The 26,364-nt window shown below is 30.1% G+C and overlaps 1 protein-coding gene and 1 pseudogene across 2 annotated transcripts; both read left to right on the top strand.

Moving 5' to 3' along the window:
• Positions 1-269: 269 nt before the first annotated feature.
• LOC148227051 (transient receptor potential cation channel protein painless-like) lies at positions 270-6,482 on the top strand (annotated as a pseudogene). The gene is made up of 4 exons (XR_015812009.1): positions 270-368; positions 790-1,007; positions 2,259-2,478; positions 4,394-6,482. The product of XR_015812009.1 is annotated as a transient receptor potential cation channel protein painless-like (transcript).
• An 8,778-nt stretch (positions 6,483-15,260) lies between these two features.
• Sce (E3 ubiquitin-protein ligase Sce) lies at positions 15,261-25,735 on the top strand. The gene is made up of 5 exons (XM_088202348.1): positions 15,261-15,400; positions 20,486-23,484; positions 24,290-24,468; positions 25,079-25,251; positions 25,319-25,735. The coding sequence occupies exons 2-5, from the start codon at positions 22,766-22,768 to the stop codon at positions 25,361-25,363; spliced, it is 1,116 nt and encodes a 371-aa protein (XP_088058474.1). The 5' UTR covers positions 15,261-15,400; positions 20,486-22,765; the 3' UTR covers positions 25,364-25,735.
• Positions 25,736-26,364: the final 629 nt, after the last annotated feature.

Here is a 26,364-nt window from a genome sequence, read left to right as displayed (position 1 = left end):
AATGATAAAAAAGCACTTAAAGATTTTCATATTATGTGTATAAGAAAATTGTCTCTATTTGTCATTTCTTTTAATCACATACGTATATCTCATTATTAATGTTGAAGATGTTTCAACGAAAGCATAAATTAAAAAATATTGTAATAATTATTAATTCAAAACATATATGAGAAATTCAATAGCAATACAAGTAACAAAAATACATTATTGTTACTTCTTATCGAATTATTTATATATTAGTCGATGGGAAATTGCGGTATTTGTGGTTTCTGATAAGGCGTTAAAACTTATATATTATTTTTTTTCTTTTGCATTAACTCTCATAACTTTGATACAGCTGGAGCTCAAGGGAGATCACACCAGTACAGGTTAGCAAACGCCAATCGTTTCTTTGACTATTAGCAAAAAAAAAAAATATCATACTGTAAAAATAGTAATATATTTCATATTTTTTAACCGAAAATTTCACTTTATGCACATTAAAATCTTTATTTATATTTATTGACTATATTTTAGTGCCAATAACTTATATCTGCTATATAATACAAATAAAACTTGAATATTTGTATGTATTATATTAAACTACAAATTACCAAAAGTAATACCTTGAAGCAAAGAAGAAGCGTATTTTTTTAATATAATTTATTACAATCGTTTGCATTTGCCCTTAATTTTTATTTTGTCATGCAACTTTGTTGTTCTAGCTTTCTAGAAGGCCATTGTTGTTTGAATGCTCACGGTTTCGTTGTTTTATGTATTTATTTTATTAAGACATTATTTTTTTCCCAGGATTTTTAGGATTTGACAAAGCTTTACAACAGCGGAAAGTAAGCAAAATCAGAGTGAGTTGTTGAATACAGAATCGGTTCTCGTCAATAACCGTACCGAAGATATTAAGCTACCTTTCCATCGACCAGTTACCAATTTGGGAAGGCCAAAAATCCTTCAATGGACAACGAGAGCGAACAGGATGAAGAGATCAAACTAAACATTGATGTAGAGGGAGGGTAAATATATTATTTTTTAATGTACGATATACATACATTCATTTTAGTAAAAATATATGTATGTATATCGTACGTATGGGGATGGGGAGCCATACTGGAGTATGTACGTAATAATTAATAAATAATAATGTTTTCATTGAGTAATCATTTTAATCGTCATTACGCTCTGGCACATAAAATACTAATTTTACCGCCTATATCTCGTGAATTTTAATTCTTTGTAAATTACTCACAATTTACTTATATTTTATATATCTAATTCCTAAAATATTCATTACTTGATATTCTCCAAGTATTTTTGCGCTCTTATGACGTGCGCTCTTTTTTAAGCGCTTATAATGCAGCGCTCATTTGACGCACACTCTTTTGACCGGCTGCCGCACAGAATATATATTAACCCTTTTTTACATTTTATTCAGTCTATTTTTTTACATTTTAAACGTAAAAAATATTATTGTATTTTTTACTTGTATTGTTATCGAATTTCTTATATATTTATTGAATTAATAATTACTACAATATTTTTTAATTTATGCTTTCGTTGAATCGTTTTCAACATTAATAATGAGATATATGTATTATGTGATTATAAGAAATTACACATAGAGACAATTTTTTTTATAAACGTAATATGAAAATTTTTTTATCATTCGAAAAAGAGGTTATCTAAAATTAACCTTCGCCTAGTGATATCATTAAGTTGATGTATATTAATGCGGTATTTATGGTTTCTGATAAGAGGCGCTAAAACTTATTTATTAAATTTTTTTCCTACTTTTGCATTAACTCCCATAACTTCGATACAGCAGGAGCTCAAAGGAGATCACACCAGTACAGGCTAGCAAACACCAACCGTTTCTTTGACTATTAGCAAAAATAAAAAATATCATACTGTAAATATAGTAATATATTATATTTCATATTTTTGAACCGAAAATTTCACTTTATGCACATTAAAATCCTTATTTATATTTATTGACTAGATTTTAGTACCAATAACTTACATCTGCTACATGTTTCAAATAAAACTTGTATATTTGGATGTATAATATTTAGCTACAAATTACCAAAAGCAAAAAAAAGTATATTTTTTGTAATATAATTTATTACAATCGTTTGCATTTGCCTTTACTTTTTATTTTGCCATGCAACTTTGTTGTTCTAGCTTTCTAGAAGGCCAATGTTGTTTGAATTCTCACGGTTTCATTGTTTTATGTATTTATTTTATTAGGACATTCTTTTTTTTTCCAGGATTTTTAGGATTTGACAAAGCTTTACAACAGCGGAAAGTGAGCAAAATCAGAGTGAGTTGTTGAAGACAGAGTCGGTTCTCGTCAATAACCGCACCAAAGATATTATAAGCTACCTTTCCATCGACCAGTTACCAATTTGGGAAGGCCAAAAATCCTTCAATGGACAACGACAGCGAACAGGATGAAGAGATCAAACTAAACATTGATGTAGAGGGAGGGTAAATATATTATTTTTTAATGTATGCTACTGTCTGCGCATGTATAAATGCGTTCGTCTAAACAGATGTTTTTTAATGAGATGGAAAAACTAGAGGGAGATTTTCTAATATTATTTTTTTGTAGAATTTATTTTTAAATAATAAATGCGGTATTTAAATAAATTTTAATTAAATCAAATTTGCGGAACACGTAAAATACGTTTTTTGTTGACTGGTGGTGGACGTCGGGTAACGTATTTGTACGGGTTATTTTTACGACGGACTTCGCTGCTCTTCATTATATCACAGTTCACACTACACAAGACACTTCTATATTTTTTTATATATGATTAATTCTAATAAAAATCAATATAGTTTCAGTTATACAGTTTTTAGTCAAATAGTGAATTATTATTTTATTTCACATAGTCAAAACCTTGAAACAGATCGTGTTTATGCTAGATTTTCAATGGGCTGTTTTTGTATTGCATCTTTGTTCAAAACTTTTTTATATCTGGTAGGGATGGTTCATTGACATGGGGTTGGCGGAAGGGATTTTTTTTGTCTTACTTGTCGCATTGTGATTTATTTATTATATTATCAATGGTTCTTCAATGGACCTTAGTTTTAAAACTTAGTATATGGTGAGTTTAGAATTAAAATTTTTATTGAATTATGTTAGATACTTTATAAGTTATCACGATTTTTTTGCGGGCAAATAATTCTGCGCGAGACCTCGAGTTTCGCCTACGCTAGGCGAGATATGGCATGGAATTATACCGGCAAACAATGTGTTGATTAATTAATTTTTAGATTTTATTTTAAATTTCTTTACAAAATCACTCATCAATATGCGCACGAAATTGATATATTTTGCAAGTTTGAATACGCGGATGACAACCTCGAGTGCGTTAAGATAAAACGAAGAAAAATAAGTTTCCAGAATTTTATTTTATTACATATCTTAGTGTAAGAATTAATTAAAATCCAAGGTAGATTAATCACTTAAAAATTATTTTAATAAAATATAAATCACAATAACACGAGTTATAAAAAAAGACATACATAGTATATTATTAATACAAAAATTGCAGACAAAATAATCTATCCATCAAAAGAATCTTCTGAACTAGAGTCCGAATCTGCGTTAACACTAAATTTATATTATCCATATTATCATCCGTGGCAACATCGTTAATTTCATATTTTTTTCACTTTTTATTGCATTTCGGCAGACATTACTCCATTCGTTGGCAGTCATGCTATTTATTTCTTCCTTAACTAGTTTTTTGACTGAATTTATTCTCATCTCGACGTTTCTAGAGCCCACATAGCCTTTAATAGAAGACCAAATTTTTTATATGCGGTTCAGATCGGGGTGATATGGTGGCAGCCTTAATACATCGTGGCTAAATTCGTGAAAAATGGCATCTATTGCAATTTTTTTAAATTTGCACCTATGAATAGTTACCAATTGACCCTCAACATATTTTGTGAAAAGGGCATACCTTTTCTGAAAAACCACTCCGTCATTTCAGCCTTTTTTGAGTTTGATATCGAAGACGGATTTATCTGCTTATTGTGATATGACACAATATCAATTATCACCACCGATCTGGACTCTTGCACATTTTTGTGGAGCTGAAACTATTTATGTGTAATGTCGCACATCTTTACACTGCTAATTCATTTAAAATTCGATTTAAATCAATAAAGTAATGAAAATTTATCATATTACTTAGATTATATCTATAGGAAGTAAATTCTAATGCGGTGCACAATTTTTAATAGTTTATGCTGTAGTTATTTTATTTACTTTTAATCACCCTTTAGTGATGTAAACTGTCTTCGGTGATGTTATAATTTACGTGACTTTATTGCTGCATAAAATAAAATATATGTACAATTAATTACCTTTTTTTAATTTTTGTTCCAGATTAAAAACAACACAAAAGATAATAAATAATCAGAAAAAACTTAAAGATGCCTTAAATAGTAAAAAAATGACAGAGTTTAAAAAACTGTTAACATCGTCTTCTAAAGACGATATAAACAATGACTACAGTGGTTCGGGTAACAAAACATGTCTCGACATTGCCTGCTCTATGCCCGGAATGTTTGAATATGTTAAGCTATTATTGGATAAAGAAGCTGATATCAACAAGTTCAACTCAAAGCATTTCAAAGCTCCGATACACTTTGCCGCCGAGACTGGTGATGTAGAAACAGTCAAAGTGATGGTTGGCAATGAAAATTTAAAAATAAATGTTTTAAGCGAAGACAACACCGCTTTACTTCTAGCGATCAAAAAAATAAAACAAAATGATACAAATAAAAATTACGAAGATGTTGTTAAATTATTAGTAGAGGCTGGAACGAATGTAAACTTACCTGATAATTCAGGTATGACGCCCATATGTATAGCAGTTAAGCGTGACTTAATAAAAGTCATAAATACTATACTATCGGTGAAAAATGTAGATTTAGACTCCTTCCCATTTTATAAGCACAAGACGGCAAGAACGATGCTTAAAGAAAAGTTCCCTGATTTAATTCCGGCTCGATTGGCAAAAGTTAATTGTAATCCTGATATGGATCTATACACTAAGCTACGAATGCGTATATCAGCCGGTAGAGAAGATGATATTGTTAGCGATTTGAAAGATATAAAAAAAAATGAATTACGCGAAGTAATGGCCGAAAATAATACTTCGATAACGCTTTTTCAGCGGGCTTGCAAGGCTGGTTTAGATAAAGCTGTTGATGCGTTTTTAGAAAAAGGCGTACTACCACATATAACATCTTCTGTTGACAAAATGAAGCCTGTTGAATACGCGTGTCGCGGGGGATATTATAAGATTTTAGAAAGTTTCAAAAATAAAGGTGTACTCGATAGCGATTACGCCAGTGGCATGTCACTATTGCAGTTCGCGATCATTGGTGAAATGAAGGTCGGAGACAACTCAAACGTCGACTATAAAAAGTGCATTAAGACTATCTTAGAATATGGTAAATCTAAGATAAATTACCAAGATTATAGGGGCAATACAGCTATAAATTATGCAATTAAAAACAGCGATCAAGACGTCGTAATGGATTTGCTGAAGAATGGAGCTTATCTTGGAGTAAAAAATACATACGGAGTGCTACCTTTGGCGAACATATCACCTAAAACGCTTAATTCGTATCTGAATTCGTGTGTTAATACTAATGGTGCCAGTCCAAACAGTGACGACTACAAAATACATTTGGACTACAGTTTTTTCAAACTGCCCACCAATGGAGTCGACGAAGAGTCAACGACTGTGTCTGGCACTTGGATGTCAGAAATTCAAGTTCTTTTATACATGTCGGAGCACCCTGAATTAAAAGGTTTATTAAAACATCCAATCATAACCAGCTTTCTTTACATTAAATGGACAGAAATCAGTTGGATATTTCTTATCAATCTTTTATGCTACGTTTTGTTTTGCATATCCTTAATTTTTTTCATATTGTTTTACCCCAAAGAATATGAAATAACTATAGTTTTAACGGGAATTGGGGTAGTATTATTGACCATAAGAGAAATTATTCAGATTATAATAATGGGAAAAAAATACTGGGTAAGCGTAGAGAATTGGTTAGAATTGATATTGATATTCACTTGTTGCATTTTATTATTTACCAATTACTGCTTGAAGCAATTTTCCGCAATAGCAATATTGCTATCTTTGACAGAATTGCTTTTACTCATCGGTAAACATCCATCATTTTCTACAAATATAATCATGCTAAAAACAGTATCGTGGACCTTTTTCAAATTCTTAATATGGTATTGCATGTTGATAATTGCTTTTGCACTGAGTTTCCACACATTGTTCAAAACAGATGAATTAGACCCCATGAAAACGTCTGATACGAAAGATGAAAAAAACCTATTTTTATATCCAGGAATGTCGTTATTCAAAACAATGATAATGACGACTGGCGAATTAGAAGCTTCGGAAATTGATTTCAATCAGTCGACATTAAACTATTTAATATTTATAATATTTGTCTTTATGATTCCGATTGTGTTAATTAATCTCCTGAATGGCTTAGCAGTCAGCGACACGCAAACCATCAGAAACAACGCAGAATTACACAACATTATATCTCAGATAAATTTTATATTAAACTTCAAATATGTTTCGCAAAGTCTGTCAGTTCTGTGTAAGATATGCAATAGGCTACTGCAGCATTCACCTTTAAAACAGTTAACCGATTGGATAGTTTCGCCAATTTGGTTAGTTTTGTGTACAATATGCTATTGGCTATTGCATCATTTACGATTACAACTGTTAATCAATATGATTGTCCCTTCCCCGAAGCTAGAACCGTATTTTAAATTGAGCATTAAAGTTAATCAACAGTCGAAAGTTTATGTACCCAACAGCAAGACTATTCAAACGGATTCAAACAGAGTTTCAAAAGAAGCAAAATGCTTCCCAAAGAGTTATTTTCACTTTAAAATGGATCATCAAATCATAAATTCAGCTGAAGATGTAATCAGATACAAAGCCAATGATAATGAAAATAATATTGACGGTTTGCACATTAAGTTGGAGTTACTCACGAAAGAGGTCCGTAATTTGACTGAAAAAATAAATAATGATTAAAAAAAATACACACACAAATTTGAGGATATCTTCGATTAGTTTTATTAATCAAACGTTTGATATATTTTAATAATTATTAAAAATAATTTTAATTAAATGGCCGCCTCTGGACTTTTTGTAGGAGCCGATCCTTTTGACGACTTTATCGTACATTTTGGGTTGTATTTATATATTATTAAATATTTATTTCTACTCATGTTAAAAGAAATAATAATTAAATTTGAGATATAAATGTTGATGTAAATATTATAGAATAAAAAATATGTAAATACTGAATGATCTTTTTTTTGCCTAACATATGCGAGAACTAATCAATACTATCCGACAGATTCTCCCTCGTATTCATAAAAAGAATGCCAATGCACTATTGCAGTAGGATTTTTTCATCAATCAGTTAACAGCAAACTGTCTTTGGATTCGGTAAACTCACAATTTTTCAAAGTGACTTTTTAAAAATTGAAAATAAACTACTAATCTTATCCTTTTACATCATTAAAAAGTGATTGTATTGTTGGAGCGAAACCAAAGAAAACTGCCCAAAGGAGGTTTGTTTGACATTATGTAATTATAGTTTATTTGGATTATTTTCTTCGTATTAGCTAAAACTTGTTTTTTTATTTATTTTAAAATATAATTCCGCTTTTATAAAATATGAATTTACCAATATCATACGTGATGGAATATTCATGCCCAAATACGTCATTTGTCATCGAATGTTCGCAAATAATTAGACGAAACATTCATTATTTAAAAAACACCTGTTAGCAGTTCATCCTGGATTGGCAAACGAAGACGCCGATTTTTTTAAGCAACATGAATCTATTTCAATTAGGAATAATTTAAATATTAGTGAATCCGGTATGATTAAACTAGCATATATCTTTCGAACAGAATTACTAAATGCCAGGTATCATACCGAAATGGATTAGATTTAGTAAAACCCTCAATTTTAGACGCTGTCGATGTAAAATTTTCTTGTCTTGCCCTTTCCGCTTCTACAGTTTCACGGCGCGTTAAAACTCTTTCATTTGCCATTGAAAGTCAATTAATCGATAGATTAAAAGCAAGTTGATTATTTTCCGTCCAAATTATGCATTAGTTATTAACGATAAAATAATGCATCTGACAATGTGAAAAAGATATTGATTGCTTCTGTACAAAATAAAATTAATTGTGTAGCGACTCCTATACACCAGACACGAATCTGAGGTCCCGCTTTGGTCATTGATTCTGATGATTTTTGGTGTTCCTAATTTTTTTTGCTGTTTGATTTTTGACGATTGTTAAATTAAAGTTGTGGTTGGAGTGGATTGGAGGTAATGGGTGTAATAATTCATCAACTAACGCAATCGAAAACATCGAAGCTACTACCCTCGACCAGAACGCTTCAATTGTATGTTCAATATTTTTTGTATAATTAAAAAAACAGTAATTTTTACTTCCAACTTAACCGTAATTTTATTTTGAATTTTTTAAATGTAATTAATTGTATTTTAAAATATGTATATTTATCACCACCTACACCGTGCTCTTGTCACGAAGTAAATACAGCCTTAGTCAATTAAAAAATACATCTTTGAAATAAAGCGCTGGCGCGAAATCTCAAATTTACTAATTTTGCAGTTCCGTGGGATTTCAAGTATTAAATCAGCGATTGTGCAGTCAAAACTTTAAATTATGTAAAGTTCGGGACAAACAAGAAGGTGAAACGTGTTAGTGTTAGTGAATCTGTGAGCATATCCGTACTAGTCCTTCTTGATTGGTTTGTATACATGTATTTGCAACGAAAATAATGATTTATTGTCGTAAAATGCATTGTATTGGTTGACGGGTTGTCCTTTGGGCGAAGACAGTTGAAACTTGACTTAGGGCCCATACGCACTGTCGGCTAGCCGCCGGCGACTAGGGACCGCCGGCTCAAAAACGCAGGTAGCTAGGCTAGGCGGCTAAGCCGAGCGACTCGAGGTCGGGCAGTACATTCGCGAAGAAATTGCAATATTAATTTTAAAGAGAAAAAAATATTATTTTATTTTCAATATAATATTGAATTTCCCTGTATGAAACGCTTTTTGTTTCCCAAATGCAATTATAAATGTATCTGTATTATGTTAATAAAATTAATTTAAATTGAGAAGCACGAAATAATATAAAATAATTTTACATATTATTTCACAATATTTTTTTTTCGTTATCAATATTCATATAAAATTATTGTAAACGATTCGGGATTCAATTTCTACGATGAGCGTTTCTGTGTCGAAGCAATTTTTTGTGAATGATGTATAAGTCGCCTCGAAAGTCGCTCCTCGTGCGAATGCACTCATCTAAACCCATGCTTTTATAGGTTGCCGCGACAGGCAAGTCGCCTGTGCATCACCTCTGCGCAGGATCGCGCCTGACGCTCCGGCGACTCGGCGCCTGCGTGCGTATGCACCCATTTAAAACCATATAAAGTACAGTCGCCGGGCGGCTAGCCGACAGTGCGTATGGGCCCTTATACATCATTCACACAAAATGGCTTCGACACAGAAAAGCTCATCGTAGAAATTGAATCTCGAATCGTTTACAATAATTTTATATGAATATTGATAACGAAAAAAAAATATTGTGAAATAATATGTATAATTATATTATATTATTTCTTGCTTCTCGATTTAAATTAATTTTATTAACATAATACATATACATTTATAATTGCATTTGGGAAACAAAAAGCGTTTCATACGTGGAAATTGAATATTATATTGAAATTAAAATTATATTTTTTTCTCTTTAAAATTAATATTGCAATTTCTTCGCGAATGTACTACCCGACCTCGAGTCGCTCGGCTTAGCCGCCTAGCCTAGCTACCTGCGTTTTTGAACCGACGGTCCCTAGTCGCCGGCGGCTAGCCGACAGTGCGTATGGGCCCTTAGGACGAGGCGGTCAATTGTTTTGTAAAGAAAATACAGAGTGTTTATAAAGTATGTAGATATGTCGGAATACAATAAGATGCATATTTTTAGGTAGTGCCTAAAATACGCATAACAGTTATGCAGCAGGTAGTCGCAGTGACAAAACTAGGTATCAACGCAGCTTACAAAATTGTTCAGAATTACAAAACTAACGAAAAACAAATATATTTAATAAATCAGTGATAAGAAGATGTATTCACAATTAATAAAAGAATTTAAATTAAAAAATAACATAAATAAAAATTAACATAAATATTTAAATTTTCAATGAAAAGCGAAATATCTTTTTTTATATTCTAATTTTTAAGTTTATTTTACGATTTTGTAAAAACAAAAATAGTCTAAAATTATTTATTAGACGTTTTTCTCTAAATATTAGTAGGTAAAAAATAATATAAAATAAATTAATAAAAAACTCGATATACACCCTGTGACTAATACAGACGCATTTCACCTTCTTGTTTGTCCCGGACTATACCTATCTCACTCATTCAAGATATAGATATAATTTAATATGCTTTTTTTTTATTAAAATTCTATGAGCATCTGACCCCAACTAACCCCAACTAGGTACTTTTTTGAAAGAGAATTATTGAGTAGTCTTTTCATACGCACTTCGCATCAGAATATCAAATAAAATTAAGTTTTTTATTTTTGTCATCGTAAATTGATAATTCGACCTTATGTAGGGTGGAAGGATAATTTTAGTAGTCTGTGCTTATTCCTAACGAATTATTATGTGAATATGTTATAGTATATGTAAAGAAACGCATTCTGTTTCAGATGTTCCCCTGTTTAGTGAACGAACAATTTTGTGCCTAAAAGTAAGCAAGTTCGAATTATTAATGAAGAAGTACTAGGTAAACTACATGGACAATTGTATACCTATAATTCGATAGATAGCAAGTTAATGAAAATGGTGATTTAGATTTTGACGAACGAGTGAATTATCCAGTAAAAGATTTAAATAGTAATAGTAGCTGTGAAGCCAGCGAGTGTGCGAATACCGGACCCCCAACTTTTTGGGTTTTAAATAATATTTTTACTTCGTTCTGATTTTTTTTGATCTATTTTTAAATTTAATGGTTGAAATTTAATATTAAAATCATTGTTTAGCTGTGAGATTTACAATATAAATGGGAAAAGATCTGATGAGAATATTTAAGATTTTGTAACTATTGGTCAAAATGATTCAATCTATAAAAAACTACTTAACATTTTCAATTCATTTGAAAATAGGTTTACAACTTGGCTGAATATTTCCAGAAGAAAACATTTTATAATATTTTAAGTTAGATTTGAAACTTAGATATTTAATGATAAAACTAAATATTGTACATATATCATTTAAGATTAGGTTTAAAACTTATCTAGATAGTAATAAAGCTAAACATTGTATTACGTTTAAAATATTAAATTTTAAAATATTATTAAAACAAATAAGAAAAAAAAAAAGATTTGCAAAATTAAAAATAATAATAAAACGTAAGTTCTATGTGTTGAAGCGTTGCTACGTCCACGGCTGCGTCCAAGGGTCGGTCGGATGAGAGGTGGTCGCCGACATGGTGAGTTCACTTAACGGATTTTTATATTTTCAATTGGTTTTCTTTTTACTTTACTACTGTTTTTAAATTTGCAAATCTTAAAATATATTGTGCGGTATCTGTGCGTGATAATATATAGTTCATAAAAGAATATAAGTTAACAGTTAAAAACGCCCATACAATTTGTGCAATAATGAATGCTATAAAACAGATACGTACTATATTGTTTGTAAACTTTAAGTCGTCTCGAATATAGGGTTGAACTCTTAAATATTTAAAGTGATTGCTTGGCTGGATCAGATCGAACGATCGAAGCAAAAGCTGCTGCTTTTGTCTGACTTCGAAGGTTGTCGTTTGTATCTATTCGGAGATGCTTCGTTTGCGATCAGTAGAGGCTGAACAGATGCAGAACAGATGCCCGCCAATATTGCCCAAAAAAGGGGCGTTTTATTTATTTGGTATTTATGAAAACTGATTCGACTATTATAAACAAAAAACAAAAACACAAAAGGGCGAAATGGTGCAGCAATGCACTTCTACTACGAATCTTTTCGTTTAAATAATTTGTTTATGAAAATATCAAAAATGTTATATTAAAAATATGAACGAATACTTCTTAGGAACCGTTTCCGTTAGGCCGTTAGGGCACGGACAACGTACAGACGGCGGACAGACAAATCTGTGTTTTCTCACCACACACGATCGGATTGGTCCCCCAGGCACCCGCCACGGACAGAGCGTGTATGGGCAGCTCAAATCAGAATCAGATCATGAACCTTGGTGAAGACAGCAAAAAAACACTCCACCGTTTTCGTATTGAGATCCATTACGTTCTAATAATAAGTTAGTAAATGGTCTCGTTTCCTTGCTCCTTTATGTAGAGGGCGCAATAAACACAATTGATCACAAGAAGCCAATAAAAATCTGAAAATATAAAGATTTTTTATTATATTAAAATAAATATTATGCTTTACGTGATTGTTAATAACTGTTGCCTTAGTGCGTAATTTATTCACAAAATAATATTTTTGAAAATGCGTCAAAGATTATATTTATGTATGTAGTATGTACATTGCATAAACAAGAAAAAAAATACTATCTAAACAAAAGTATTAGTGATGATATCCAGATAACATCTGCTATAAACAAATGATTCATGACGATAACGTGTGCACGCCAAACCGCTTGTCGAAACCAGATAAATATTAACCGAAAATATATAAATTATATATATATATATATATATATATATATATATATATATATATATATATATATATATATATATATATATATATATCATATATATATATAGTTAATATTTCTAGGAGTCGGATTACTCCGCGTACTTTTTTGATTCCGTTTGGAATCATGGTCCCTACGTTTCGGCCGGATCTGAACAACCACATGCTGGGCTTTGCCCACACCGGATGTTCATATTCTCAATTTTCCCCTGAGGATGGCCGGGCGAATCTGGCCGAAACGTAGGGACCATGATTCCACACGGAATCAAAAAAGTATGCGGAGTAATCCGACTCCTAGAAATATTAACCAAATATTTCTCCGCGAAAACGCATTCAACCACATATATATATATATATATATATATATATATATATATATATATATATATATATATATATATATATATATATATATATATATATATATATATATATATATATATATATATATATATATATATATATATATATATATATATATATATATATATATATATATATATATGTGCTATTCGCTGGCATCCAGTGACTGGCAACTTCGACTGGCACCGTGTAAATTAGCCTTAAGAACGCGACACAGCACAGCCAAACCGATTAGAACGAGTTAAAGCAATGAAGTCATGTCGTCACTGTCGCAGTGGAAACGCCCGGTTATCTAGTGTTCACATTTAAAGACTTTTTATAACAGTATTATATACATTAAAAATTAAAAACATCTAAACCGAATTTTGACTAATAGGAGAGCGAAAAAACAATTATCACTTCTCAGAAGTCAAAAAATCACGTCAAAAGCAATAAAATCGTGCTGTCGCCGTTGCAGTGGGAACGCTCATTACCGAGCATTCCCACTGCAAGGGCAGACAGTTAACAGAAGCCCATCTTCATAGTGAGTACTTTGTAGAGAGAACGAACATATTGCGCAAAACTGTCAGCAATATTTTGTGAATCGTCCAATGTTTTAATCGTCGAATTTCATCACTTTCAGCGTCGACTGAGTAGCACGTTTAGTGTTAATAAATTTTCAGAACGCTTTAGGCTCATTAATTATTTGTTTTTGGCAACTTTTGTAATAATTGCGATGACAGGAAATTATCAAATACTTGACTCGCGCTCTTAATGAACGAAATTCCTCGAGAGCAGACGGATGTCCGATCTCTTCCAGACGGATTTCCCGATCTATTCCACTAGGTTCCAATATCCTGGTCTAATTAGAGTTATGGGAAGCGTAAATGCAGAAAGAGTGATTCAGATTATAAAAGAAAGGCTCAGCGAGTATGATATTTCATTGGATAATGATGTGGTAGCTTCAACCACTGATGGTGCAAGTATAATGTTCAAGTATGGCCGTTATACTAGCCCATTCCATATTGTTTGCATTGCACATGCTATTTATTTGGTAGCTTGTGATGTTCCGTATAAAAGTTCAGACATTAGATCAGAAGACAGACAGACTGACCAAGAAAATGAGCAGAATGAAGAATGTGACTCTGACTATGAATATAAAAATGAGGATTCTGTTGATGAACCCACCGAGTACAATAACAACCAAAGAATATTTATTCCTGAGCTTCAGAAGATTGTTGTAAATGTCAAGAAATGATCAAAATGTTCCGAAAGCACAATGTTGGTAATGATACAAATCTGCAACCACTGACTTTGGTAGAAAGAAGAATCATTTGCTGGACTGTAAAACCCGATGGAATATGTGATGCGCTTACTCCCCTTGAAGTCGCAGTGCAATATTTATGTAAGGAAGATGCCGATCTTACTCTCTCTGAAAAAGTATTATAATTTACAGTGAATAAGAGAAGAAATTGAGTTGTTTCGTGCAACAAAATGCCGACCTGAAATGCTAGATAGACTTTTCAGGTCATTAACAACGATTCGACCAACTTCAGTGGAAGCAGAACGAGAATTTTTTGTAATGGGTCTCTATGCTAATTAACTCAAAAGCCGGCTTAATGATGATACGTTAAGTGCAATGATGGTTGTAAGGCAGTTTTATAAAAAATGAGATATTTGTACCACTTTAATTTATGTTATACATATACATATGTATATGTTAATTAACAATAAAATTTATTTACTGTTATTTTTTATATTTGAAATTCTGAAATAAATTAAATGCTTCTAATAAACTATTTATTATTTTAGTTCTTTGCTATTGATCCCCTGGAACCAACCAAGTAAACCCGGGAAAACCCGGGTTTAAAATTAAAAACCCGAAACCCGGGTTTTAAAAAAAAAAAATTTAGCTGCTGCTTGGATTTTAAGCAGGCCTTTTAGTGATTGCTGTTCCGCAATCATTTTTGCTTGTGCACAATATTTTTTGTGATAATTTTAGTCGACATCCGACAATGACGAGCGATTAAAGCAAAAACGGATATCCCAGATGATATCTGTTTCCGATCCCTTTCTATCGTTCCTCCACTCGGCTCTGGGTTACTAACAATCACGTAAATAAGCTGGGTTCGTTGTATATATTCTGACGCCTTCCAGATACGTTCTCATTATTAATCGCAGTCTTGCACACATACACCTAGCTCGAGATTATTTAAAAGTGAGTTTGAAATACTATACAACGTTTGAGCACGGTATTGTTTTTTTATTACACTTTTCTGATAAATTTTATGATATAAAAATACTGGGATTGGATAAATCGCTAAATATAATATAAATCGCTTTTCTTAGTTTCCATGTCTTATTTAAAGCAAAACATGTCAATAGGGAAAAATAATGATTCCAGGTCTCTAGATCTATTTCTTAACATCTTAATATAATTTCTTCAGCTATGGTCAATTGAAAGTTAACATATATACAGTTGACGGGTCGAAACGGGTTAAACGTCCAACTACTAAACCAGTATAATATTAAAGAACGCTAAAACCCTATAATACCACGTTTTAATAATATAATTATGGCTGTTTCTATAGCTTAACAATATACGGAAGTTTTTTTCAAAATAACATTTTTATATTTGAAGCAAAAATTAAATTTTAATTTCCTATAGACATACTATGTGCTAAAATAGATGTTGTATATCAATATTTCATTTTATATTACTAATTATAAAAGTACAGCTTATTTAAAAGTTTTATTATCTATATTAACATACTTCGTTAATTCAACAATTAATAATAATACATTAATGTTTATTGATTCTGATCCAATTTAAAGTTGCATTTTTTCATAACATTTTTTTTACTTCAAAGATTAAATTTCACATTTTCGATATTAGACATAATATAGTTGTATTTCCTTTCCTTCCACATAAACATTTCTTCATATTAGTTATACAATATTTTTTTGGATAATTTGTTAGTTTTGCAAACGATAGTTGACCATCAGACAATTTAATTAAACAATTGTATTGAGTATATATATATATATATATATATATATATATATATATATATATATATATATATATATATATATATATATATATATATATATATATATATATATATATATATATATATATATATATATATATATATATATATATATATATATATATATATATATATATATATATATATATATATATATATATATATATATATATATATATATATATATATATATATATATATATATATATATATATATATATATATATATATATATATATATATATATATATATATATATATATATATATATATATATATATATATATATATATATATATATATATATATATATATATATATATATATATATATATATATATATATATATATATATATATATATATATATATATATATATATATATATATATATATATATATATATATATATATATATATATATATATATATATATATATATATATATATATATATATATATATATATATATATATATATATATATATATATATATATATATATATATATATATATATATATATATATATATATATATATATATATATATATATATATATATATATATATATATATATATATATATATATATATATATATATATATTTAAGTTATTCATAATACAGTGTAGCGTGAACTTTATTATTATTCATATTATTATATAAAATTACCACTATTATTTAATCGTTAATTATTAATACTAGTGATTATTATAATGCAAATAGGCATTGATTTTAAACTTTTTTATAACAAGCTCTTTAGTTTAGCAAAATACATTTAATTAGGTTAACATTGAAAAAATTATATTTTTAATATTTTAATTCGAATATTTATTTTTATTTCAATTATACTTTTTATAAATTTTAATTTTTATAATGCGAATTATTTTTCTATATAGTAACGATCGATGCGAATATTTATTTACTGCGAAAATCGTAATATTCGTAATAATAAACATTCTCTCTGCTGTTTTGAGAGATATGTAAGCTTCTTCTTTTGCTTTAAATAAAATAGATGTTTTTATTTTTGCTATTTCGAGACATATGTATATAAGCATTTATTTTTTTGCTTTTAAATAGAATAGATCAAAAATTATTTAACTGTACTGTTTCTCAGAATCTGACAGCAAATTTAATTTGTGATTGGTTTCCCTCCAGTAGTGGCGCACGTACTGCTGATTCCTCTCCCTGAGTCGTGAGCATCACGGTCATACTTATTTTTTATGACGAAATGGTAGCGAACTTCATATGTCCGTCCCTTAATATTGGTGACGACCTGTACGGATCGTCCCTTAATATATTCATTGCTACATCGAATCGCATGGTTCCATGAGCGATCTATTCTTTCGTTGTTCTTTTTTTATATTAATATCATCATTATAGTTATATTTTATTACGAATATCGATTCTTTACGATATTTTTGAAAATTAAATGATTCCGTTAAATAAAACCAAATCTTGCTCAAAATTGTTAATTATATATTATTTTTATAAATATTTTATTATTATTTTCCATTATTTTTCAAAAACTATATCGTTACGTAAATGCTCATATTTTTTTCAAAAAAATATTACTTGAAATTTATCAACAAGTTATGAATAGAAATATATAATCTATTATTTTATTTAATATTTATTTATACTATTTTTAAGATTACGTAATTATTACTTGAATTAATATTTTAATACGTTACTTTTTAATTATTATTTTGATGTAGAGATTTTTATCATGGATTCTAACGTAATATTTTTAGATAATTATTTTGAGTTTAAGAACAATTACATATAATCATATTTTTAGATCAAATAATTATTTAATGAAAATATTTTTTTATATCAATTTGTAAGATGTTAAGAATTTATACTTTGTAAAATGAATTTCACGTAAGAAATATTCATATATAAATATTTTTAAAGAGCATTAGTTGTTTAAGTGTTGTCTGATAATCAAAATGAATCGTTTGTACTCAATGTACTCACGGTATTTATCTGTCAGACAACTGATAGTATGGGTTAAGTTATTTGTCGGAAAGCTGACGAACAAAGGAGATTCCTCATATTTATATAATTATGCTAATTAGCAGTTACAGCATCCAAAAATAGGTATGCTTGATCAAAACTCGTACGAAGGGCGTTGATCTTACAAACAAAGAATATAATATATAAAATTTGGATTTACGATTGAACAGGGCACTAGCGCACGATTGCGCACGTACGAATGCGCCGAAGATTGCCAGTCGAGAGAAAATCCGTCACGCCAGTGTTACCAGAGTTTCGCCAAGCTTTGGCCATAATGAAGTATAAATAAAAATATATAAATACAAATAGGCCCCCTGCATCGCCATATACTGGTTTTAACATGTCATGAGTTTCATTGGCACTTTTTCACAACTTAAAACAAAACTTAATGTTAATGCGTTGTTCGCAACCCATGACACATGCCGGCTGACAAGTCACAACTTGTTCAAACTTGCCACTGACTATCTCAACGGATCAGGCTATTGGACTTATTACTTCAAATGAATGTAACGTCAGCAGTTAATAAATATATATATATATATATATATATATATATATATATATATATATATATATATATATATATATATATATATATATATATATATATATCAGTGGCGTACGGTGGGTGTTAATATTGGGTGTGCTATAAAAAATAAAAAAAAGTACATTTTTTCATTTTTATTAGCCGAGGTTTTGACATGCCTAAGCTGCCTTACAGCTTTTTCCCATATATAAATAAATAAATAAACATCAAACCTAATCTAAAATATTATTATATAAAAATATCAAATTTCCAATAAACATAAACTTATAATTATTTATATATAAAATCTAATCTTCTTTCTTTAATCATAAATTTTTCTATCACGCTGTCATAAAAAGTGCTCTTCTTTTTAATATCCATAAGGATCCCTTTTTCTATTGAAATCAAGCTAAGGCCACATAGCCTTTCTTGGCCTTGGGTACTTCGATAACAATTATTAATTCGTTTCAGAGCAGAAAATTAACGTTCTGCTGAAGCAGTACTGCATGGAAGAGTTAATATTAGTTTGCTAATATTAACTTAGTTCTATTTCCTGAGTACCTGACTTAAGATTATTTGTGTTCATAAATTGTACAAGCTCATGAACAGATTTCTCTGCAAATTTAGGTAAATGATAAAGAACAGCAAGCTCATTTTTTAAACTTATATAATCAAATAATGCTCCATAGAATTGTTGCAGTTTGGTAAGTAATTCATTTGGAAATTTTTCTTTATATTGCTCATATTTTTCTTTCTCCAGAAGGTGAAAATATTCCAATTTGGACATTGAAGAAAAACGGTTTTTAATTTGCTTACATATATTATCAACTATTGTATTAAATAGTTGGCTAAACGCGTGCTTTTCTTCAACAAGCAAATCATTACTCAGTCTTGGATAATTTTCTTCCGTTACATAAGAATCCCATAATGTTTCATAATTATTTTCCTGTTCATGTCTGAGTTGTTGCAAAATTTCGGTAACTTTCTTACAGCAATATAATATGTCAAAAGATTTGGATTGTAAAATGTTGTATAACACATCAGTTTTTCCAAAAAGGTTTGAAAATATGTGGAGAAGTTTTCTTGTTTCAAAATCTTCCAAAAAGCTAAGAAAACCTCGTGCTTTTATTACAGTGTCGGGGTCCCATAGTTCACAATTTTTCACGACGTCTCGAAAAAAGTCCGTAAATTCATTTCTGTATTTTTGCACTATATATATATATATATATATATATATATATATATATATATATATATATATATATATATATATATATATATATATATATATATATATACATATACATATACATATACATATACATATACATATACATATACATATACATATACATATACATATACATATACATATACATATACATATACATATACATATACATATACATATACATATACATATACATATACATATACATATACATATACATATACATATACATATACATATACATATACATATAATTAACAAAAATATTTTGTTAATTTTTGAAATGTTTTTAATTGCATTTTTTAAATAATATTTCATACGTGTAAAAATGTTTTCGATCTTTTTTAAACTCTCCAAATTATGCCAATACGCTGCAGTTTCCCGTTAATCAATCTCAACGCGTGTACCAATTGTTGATGTTAGATTTGTATTTTCTTTTTTAATGTGTTATTAAAGTATTGTTTTATATTTTCTAGTTCACAAGATGTCCGATTCTTCATCAAGCGGTAAGGCTTTGAAGACCTTTGACGAAATTTTAAACTATGAAAAAGGTCAATACATTTACCTAGAGTTTTTGTATATAAAAAGAGACGACATGTTGAAATTAGATAATTACATTAAGTCCTGCGATATGCTTGCTGAAATCGAGACGCAAACTGATGACCAATTAGAAAAAAAATCTGAAACAGTTAAGGAATTAGTAGACTATGCCGAACTCGACATTGGATCAGTTAATTTAGAAGAAATAACAAATCGTGCGGAACAAAATAATGCTTTGGAATTAGTGAAGAATAAATTGTTGTGTGATTTAAGAGTACGTGAAAAGGAGTTTATGATATTTTATGATAAGTTTCAAAAAAAAAAATAAAAAAAAAAAATCACAATCAATGTCACATTGAATAATAATATTTTGAAGTATAAATTGTTGCCTATATAAGAACAATGTCAAGAAGATTTCACGCAATACCTTTATAAATTTCGTTGTTTTATAATTTGTAATCTCACCTTGAACAAAATTTCTTCTGATTAATATTTTTTGTGTTTTTTTTTTCTTATAAATTGTCATCTTCCTGTTTCTTATTCCGTACTCATTACATATATAAATCCACAGCATATATCTCAGTTTATAAACATAAAGTATGTGTTTTGCAACATGCAACTTTTATGACTAGAGATACGGTGACCACACGTCCTCCTCTAAGAAGGATTGGTTTTAAAAAAATTGTCCTCGTTTATCTTCCTCGACCAAAAAAAATAAGTTTTAGGGTTATGCAAGTAATTCAACGTTGAAGCTACCAACAACATAATATTTCACAATGCATGGTATCTAATTTTTTAAACGTAAACATCAAAGCAGCAACAGATGTCATTAAGTTTATAGAATCAATCAATATTCTCTTCATACATCAAATTCATTATTTTGTCATTAATAACTAGTTCGTCAATCCTAGGCATATAAATGCTGCAATTCGAAGAGGTGTCTCTGATTGAATTCGATTTCTATGTTTAGTTTTTATTGGCACCATTTACGAGAATGTTTGCTCACAAAGACAGTTTGCTTGGAATGGGAGCAATCTTTTAACTGTCCCTCAACTTAATCCTGAATATTTCTCACTATCACCTATTTTGATCAAAAAAAATCCAATAATTCATTCTCAAATATTTTTAAATCGCACAATAATTCAATCAATGCATTTTCCTGAGATAACATGAGTGAGTAAATAAACGGATCTACCACTAACAAATATTCTATACGCGGATCATTTTCAGAAGGAAAGTGTTTAATAAAATAATTAAAATGTATGTTTAAATGCTTTACAATTATTTGAATACGATTAAATATTTTATTATTTAAATTATTCGTGGTTGCAAATAAAAAAATACAGAAAACACTCATTTTTCTATTTTTCTCTTCCAGAACATATTTTTGTAAATGCCTCAATATTTTCTGCTACACTATAATAATTTAGTAATGGACCTTGAAGCTGTAATTTCAATTTATTTACCTCGTTAAATATGTCAACGATATATGCCAACTTCAAAGTCCATTTCTCGTTGTTAAATTATTTAGATAATTCCACACGTTTATCTTTAAGAAAAGAATGAATTTCTTCCTTTAATTCAAAAACACGTGATAATATTTCCCCCCAAGATAGCCATCTTATTTTAGTGTAATACAAAATATTGCTGTGTTTGGAGCCCATAATATTACATTTATGCTAAAATAACCTACAATAGTAGTTTTTTCTAGGAGTTTGGGAAGCATTACTTTCGACGCCGGCACTTGGCGATGATACACAGTGATTGGTTACTAAATCAACATTCGCAACTGCCCAAATCTTTAAGGTTACTTCAGAATGTACTACTGTCATTGCTGGGAGACCTTATAGCCCACGTTCAATCTAAACTGTGTTTTATAAAATATTCGTTTATGATTCGAAATATTTCTAAGCTGGTTACACTTTTTGGTGAATTCCAAGCATTTAAAATTTACCATCATATATATAGTTGACAAACCCTATTACACAGCACTATTAGATATATTAAGTGACTCGTCGATATAAAAAAGAAAACTAACTATTAAGGAAATTATTATTGAAATGCTGTCACTGCTTTTGATTTTATTCAACGTAAATATAAAAGGAAAAATTGAATTAATTAAAGTAATGTGTACGTTGTTCGGTATTACCCCTTTGTCGGGTATGTAATGTGTTTAATGATTGGCAACACCGCACTGACAGTTGACAAGCTTCGCCATGGCGGGGAGCGATCAAGTGCCGAGTAAGTCATGGGAGTTATCTCTGTACGAGCTCCACCGTACGCCGCAAGAAGCAGTAACCGACGGCACGGAGATCGTCGTTTCGCCGCGGAGCCTCCACAACGAACTCATGTGCCCCATTTGCCTGGATATGCTGAAAAAGACCATGACGACCAAAGAGTGTTTACACCGATTCTGTTCCGACTGCATCATCACCGCGCTGCGCTCCGGGAACAAGGAGTGTCCCACCTGCCGCAAGAAGCTCGTCTCGAAGCGGTCGCTGCGGCCCGACCCCAACTTCGATTTGCTCATCTCCAAGATATATCCCAGCAGGGACGAATTCGAGGCGCACCAGGAGAGGGTCTTGGCCAAGCTGAACAAGTCGCACTCGCAAGCGGCTCTAGTGAATTCTATCACCGAAGGCATCAAACTCCAGTCGCAGAACAGGTTGCAAAGGTCGAGGAAGACGCAGGAGGAGAACCCGGCGCAACCGGCGGAAGCTAACCAGCCCGACCGCTCGGGGACGACCGCTCCGCCCAAGGAGCCCACCTCCGGGAATCAGTCGGCGTCGAATCCGCCGTCGGTCAGGAGTACGCCTTCTCCGGTGCCGTCCAACGTCAGTTCGGCTTCCAAGACGACGGCTACTTCCAAGAGGGCCAAGTCTGTTCTCACGTCGGAAAGGAGCGAAGAGAGCGAATCTAGCGAAGCCGACGGAAGGTTGTACAATGTTCGTTTACTCGCTCCACTTAACCCTTGGCGATCGTTATGTAAACAAACGGTTACTTTTTTCATTTTGGTTCAATTTTTCTTTGTATCACTGTAACACTGACACTTACGCCTGTAAACCTGCGTTACAACGGGGTAAATCTGTACCAACTGAGTAAGTCAATCAGATATAATGAATACCTACAAGTGAGTATTACAAGTCTGGGAATCGGTGACATCTATATTAATACAGTAATACCACCAAGTTACGCACAAATTTGCTTATACATACGAGTTTTGTTTAATTGGGACCAGAGACTAACAAAAACAGTGGTTTTTATAGGAAAATATTTAATAAAATTGCAGTTATATGAAAAAGTTATTTCAATGCTTTCATAAAATTTAACAAATTCATCTTTTCTCGCAGCATGCTAATATTTTTTCATTCCTTGCTTTGTGCTTGTAATTCACTCTTCGCTAGGGTCTATGCTTTCTAAGATTTTTAAACCATTTTCAATAGAGAAACATCAAAAAAAAGAAAAAATATAAGAAAAAAAACACTGTCTGAGTATTCAAATACCCAAAAAGCTCTATGGAACTTGCTATTGTTTTTACTGTTGTCTTATAAGCAATAAAGATTAGTATAGTTTATTCATTTAATTTTACTATCTTGTTTTTACTTTTACTTAAAATATTATTTTTATTTTTCTTCTCTTCTAACCTTCCAGTAAACTGAACTCGACACCAATATCTACCAAATAAGTTGATAACAAAAATAATAAAATGTCATATTAACATAAATTATTACTTATTTTAGAACCGAGGGCGGCGATTCGATGGACACAGACGCCGAAGCTGGCTCCGATACTCTCACATCCAACGAAATCGAACTGGTGTTTAAACCTCATCCTACTGAGATGACAGCAGATAATCAACTCATCAAAGCGCTGAAAGAAAACTCCGTTCGATATATTAAAACTACAGCTAATGCGACCGGTGAATATTTTTTCTTAATCAAGATGTATTCAGTAAAACTGCAACGATAATACACTTAGATGAAAATCACTCGATTTAAATTTAAAATTACATGCTATCATTATTTTCTCGTTATATAAGATATCGTTATCAATCGTAACGTTTTAAAATGTAATTTTACGTCTCAGTTGAGTTGGCCATTTTTAGAACGTTGCAAGTGCAATGCTCATTTTAAACTGCACAACCTTTTGTATACTCTTTAAACTGTTGCTTATTTGCAGTATATTAAAGCAAAGTTTTAAATATTTATCGCACTTCTAGTTTACATTTACAATAAAAAATGACAAATTTAAGCGATGATTAAAAAATTTTAATATTGAAATTTAAAAATTAATTATACAAAAAATACAATAATTTTGCTTTACCAATGAAAAAGTTGAGTGGCACTAAAGTTGATAATGATAATATTAACTAAGTTTACTAACTTGATAATAATTTCAAGGCATTGCTATAAATTATAAAATAAAATTAATACACATGCTACTTTTAAAACAGTTTATTTTGAGAAATAATATTACAGGGAAAAACTAATGATAGCTTAATAAAGATATCTTTTCTATTCCAATTACAGTTGATCACCTCAGCAAGTATTTGGCGATGAGGTTGACTTTGGATTTGGACACTGATCTTCCAGACACGGATAAGCTTTTAAATTTTTGCATTTACGTAGCTCCACAGCCTTGCCAGTTGATTGCTCTATCGGGAAATCAAACTTTGCGGCAAATCAACGATAAATTTTGGAAGGTTATATTTTTTTTATTTATATCTTCTGCTAATATGGAACATTTTAATTAAATTTGCCATTTTTTAGGTCAACAAACCATTGGAAATATATTATTCTTGGAAGAAAACTTAATTTTGTTTCCATCTCCGTGAGTTTTAGTGCAAAATTGAACTAAAAATGAGTAAATACATAAACAATAAATCAGTTTTGTGATAAAACACCAGTGGTCTATATAAATTATTATAGAAATAATATGTGAATATTTTTAGTTTGAATTATAGCGAATAATATGTGAATATTTTAGTTTTAATTATATAAACGAAAGCTTTGAAATTATTGTGAACATTATGTTAATTCGACATAATATGTTTTTTTGTATTATAATGGGTGAGTTTATACTATATACATTAGAATTTAATAATTTTAATGATTTTTATAAAATATATTAATTAACGATTTAATATAAAATTTAAATTGTGTGTAATAAAGAAAGTATTTTAGATTTTTTGCTCTGTTTTATTTGATCGACCTATGAGTGTATTGTAAGGGGAGGGCAGATACAGTTGGCAACTCTGGAGCTATTCGAGAAATACCGAGGCGGAGCGGCAGCAAAGGAAATTATTTGCTTTGCAATGCAGCGGTAGAGCGTCTTTTGGTTGCTCCGTAATCAACTTTCACCAAGTAACTACGATTAATCACAAACAACTCACATGTGTTTCATTTCCAGCCTGTCACCACACATTCGCTAAAGTATTATATTGAAAACATATTTTTTTATAAAACTAAATGATTTATTAAAAACAGACATGTAAAAATATATATATTCTTACAAACAATCTAAGAATAAATTTTAATCACAAGGGAAAATTACTTTATTTCTAAATCAATTGAAGGATTAAAATAAAATCAGTTCCATTATTTATTCTTTTCAAAATATATAGCACGTTGGTGTAAATTAATGTTTATTAATTACTGAAGAAGATTTAAATAAGCAATATATAATATACTTGTTCCATAAAACGAATTGTTTGTGCATTACTGTTGGACAGATTAAATACGAGCGAGTATTGGTCATTATGCAACAAATTTTTTTCCGAAGATTTACCTTACAATATTGCACAAACAATTCGTTT

The sequence above is a fragment of the Plectrocnemia conspersa genome, unplaced genomic scaffold, assembly GCF_051122295.1.
Source record: "Plectrocnemia conspersa isolate PC_06_02 unplaced genomic scaffold, ASM5112229v1 ptg000013l, whole genome shotgun sequence".
NCBI classification, from domain to species: Eukaryota; Metazoa; Arthropoda; class Insecta; order Trichoptera; family Polycentropodidae; genus Plectrocnemia; species Plectrocnemia conspersa.
Note: the sequence above shows the minus strand (reverse complement) of the source record. Positions and strands in the feature narration are given on the sequence as shown.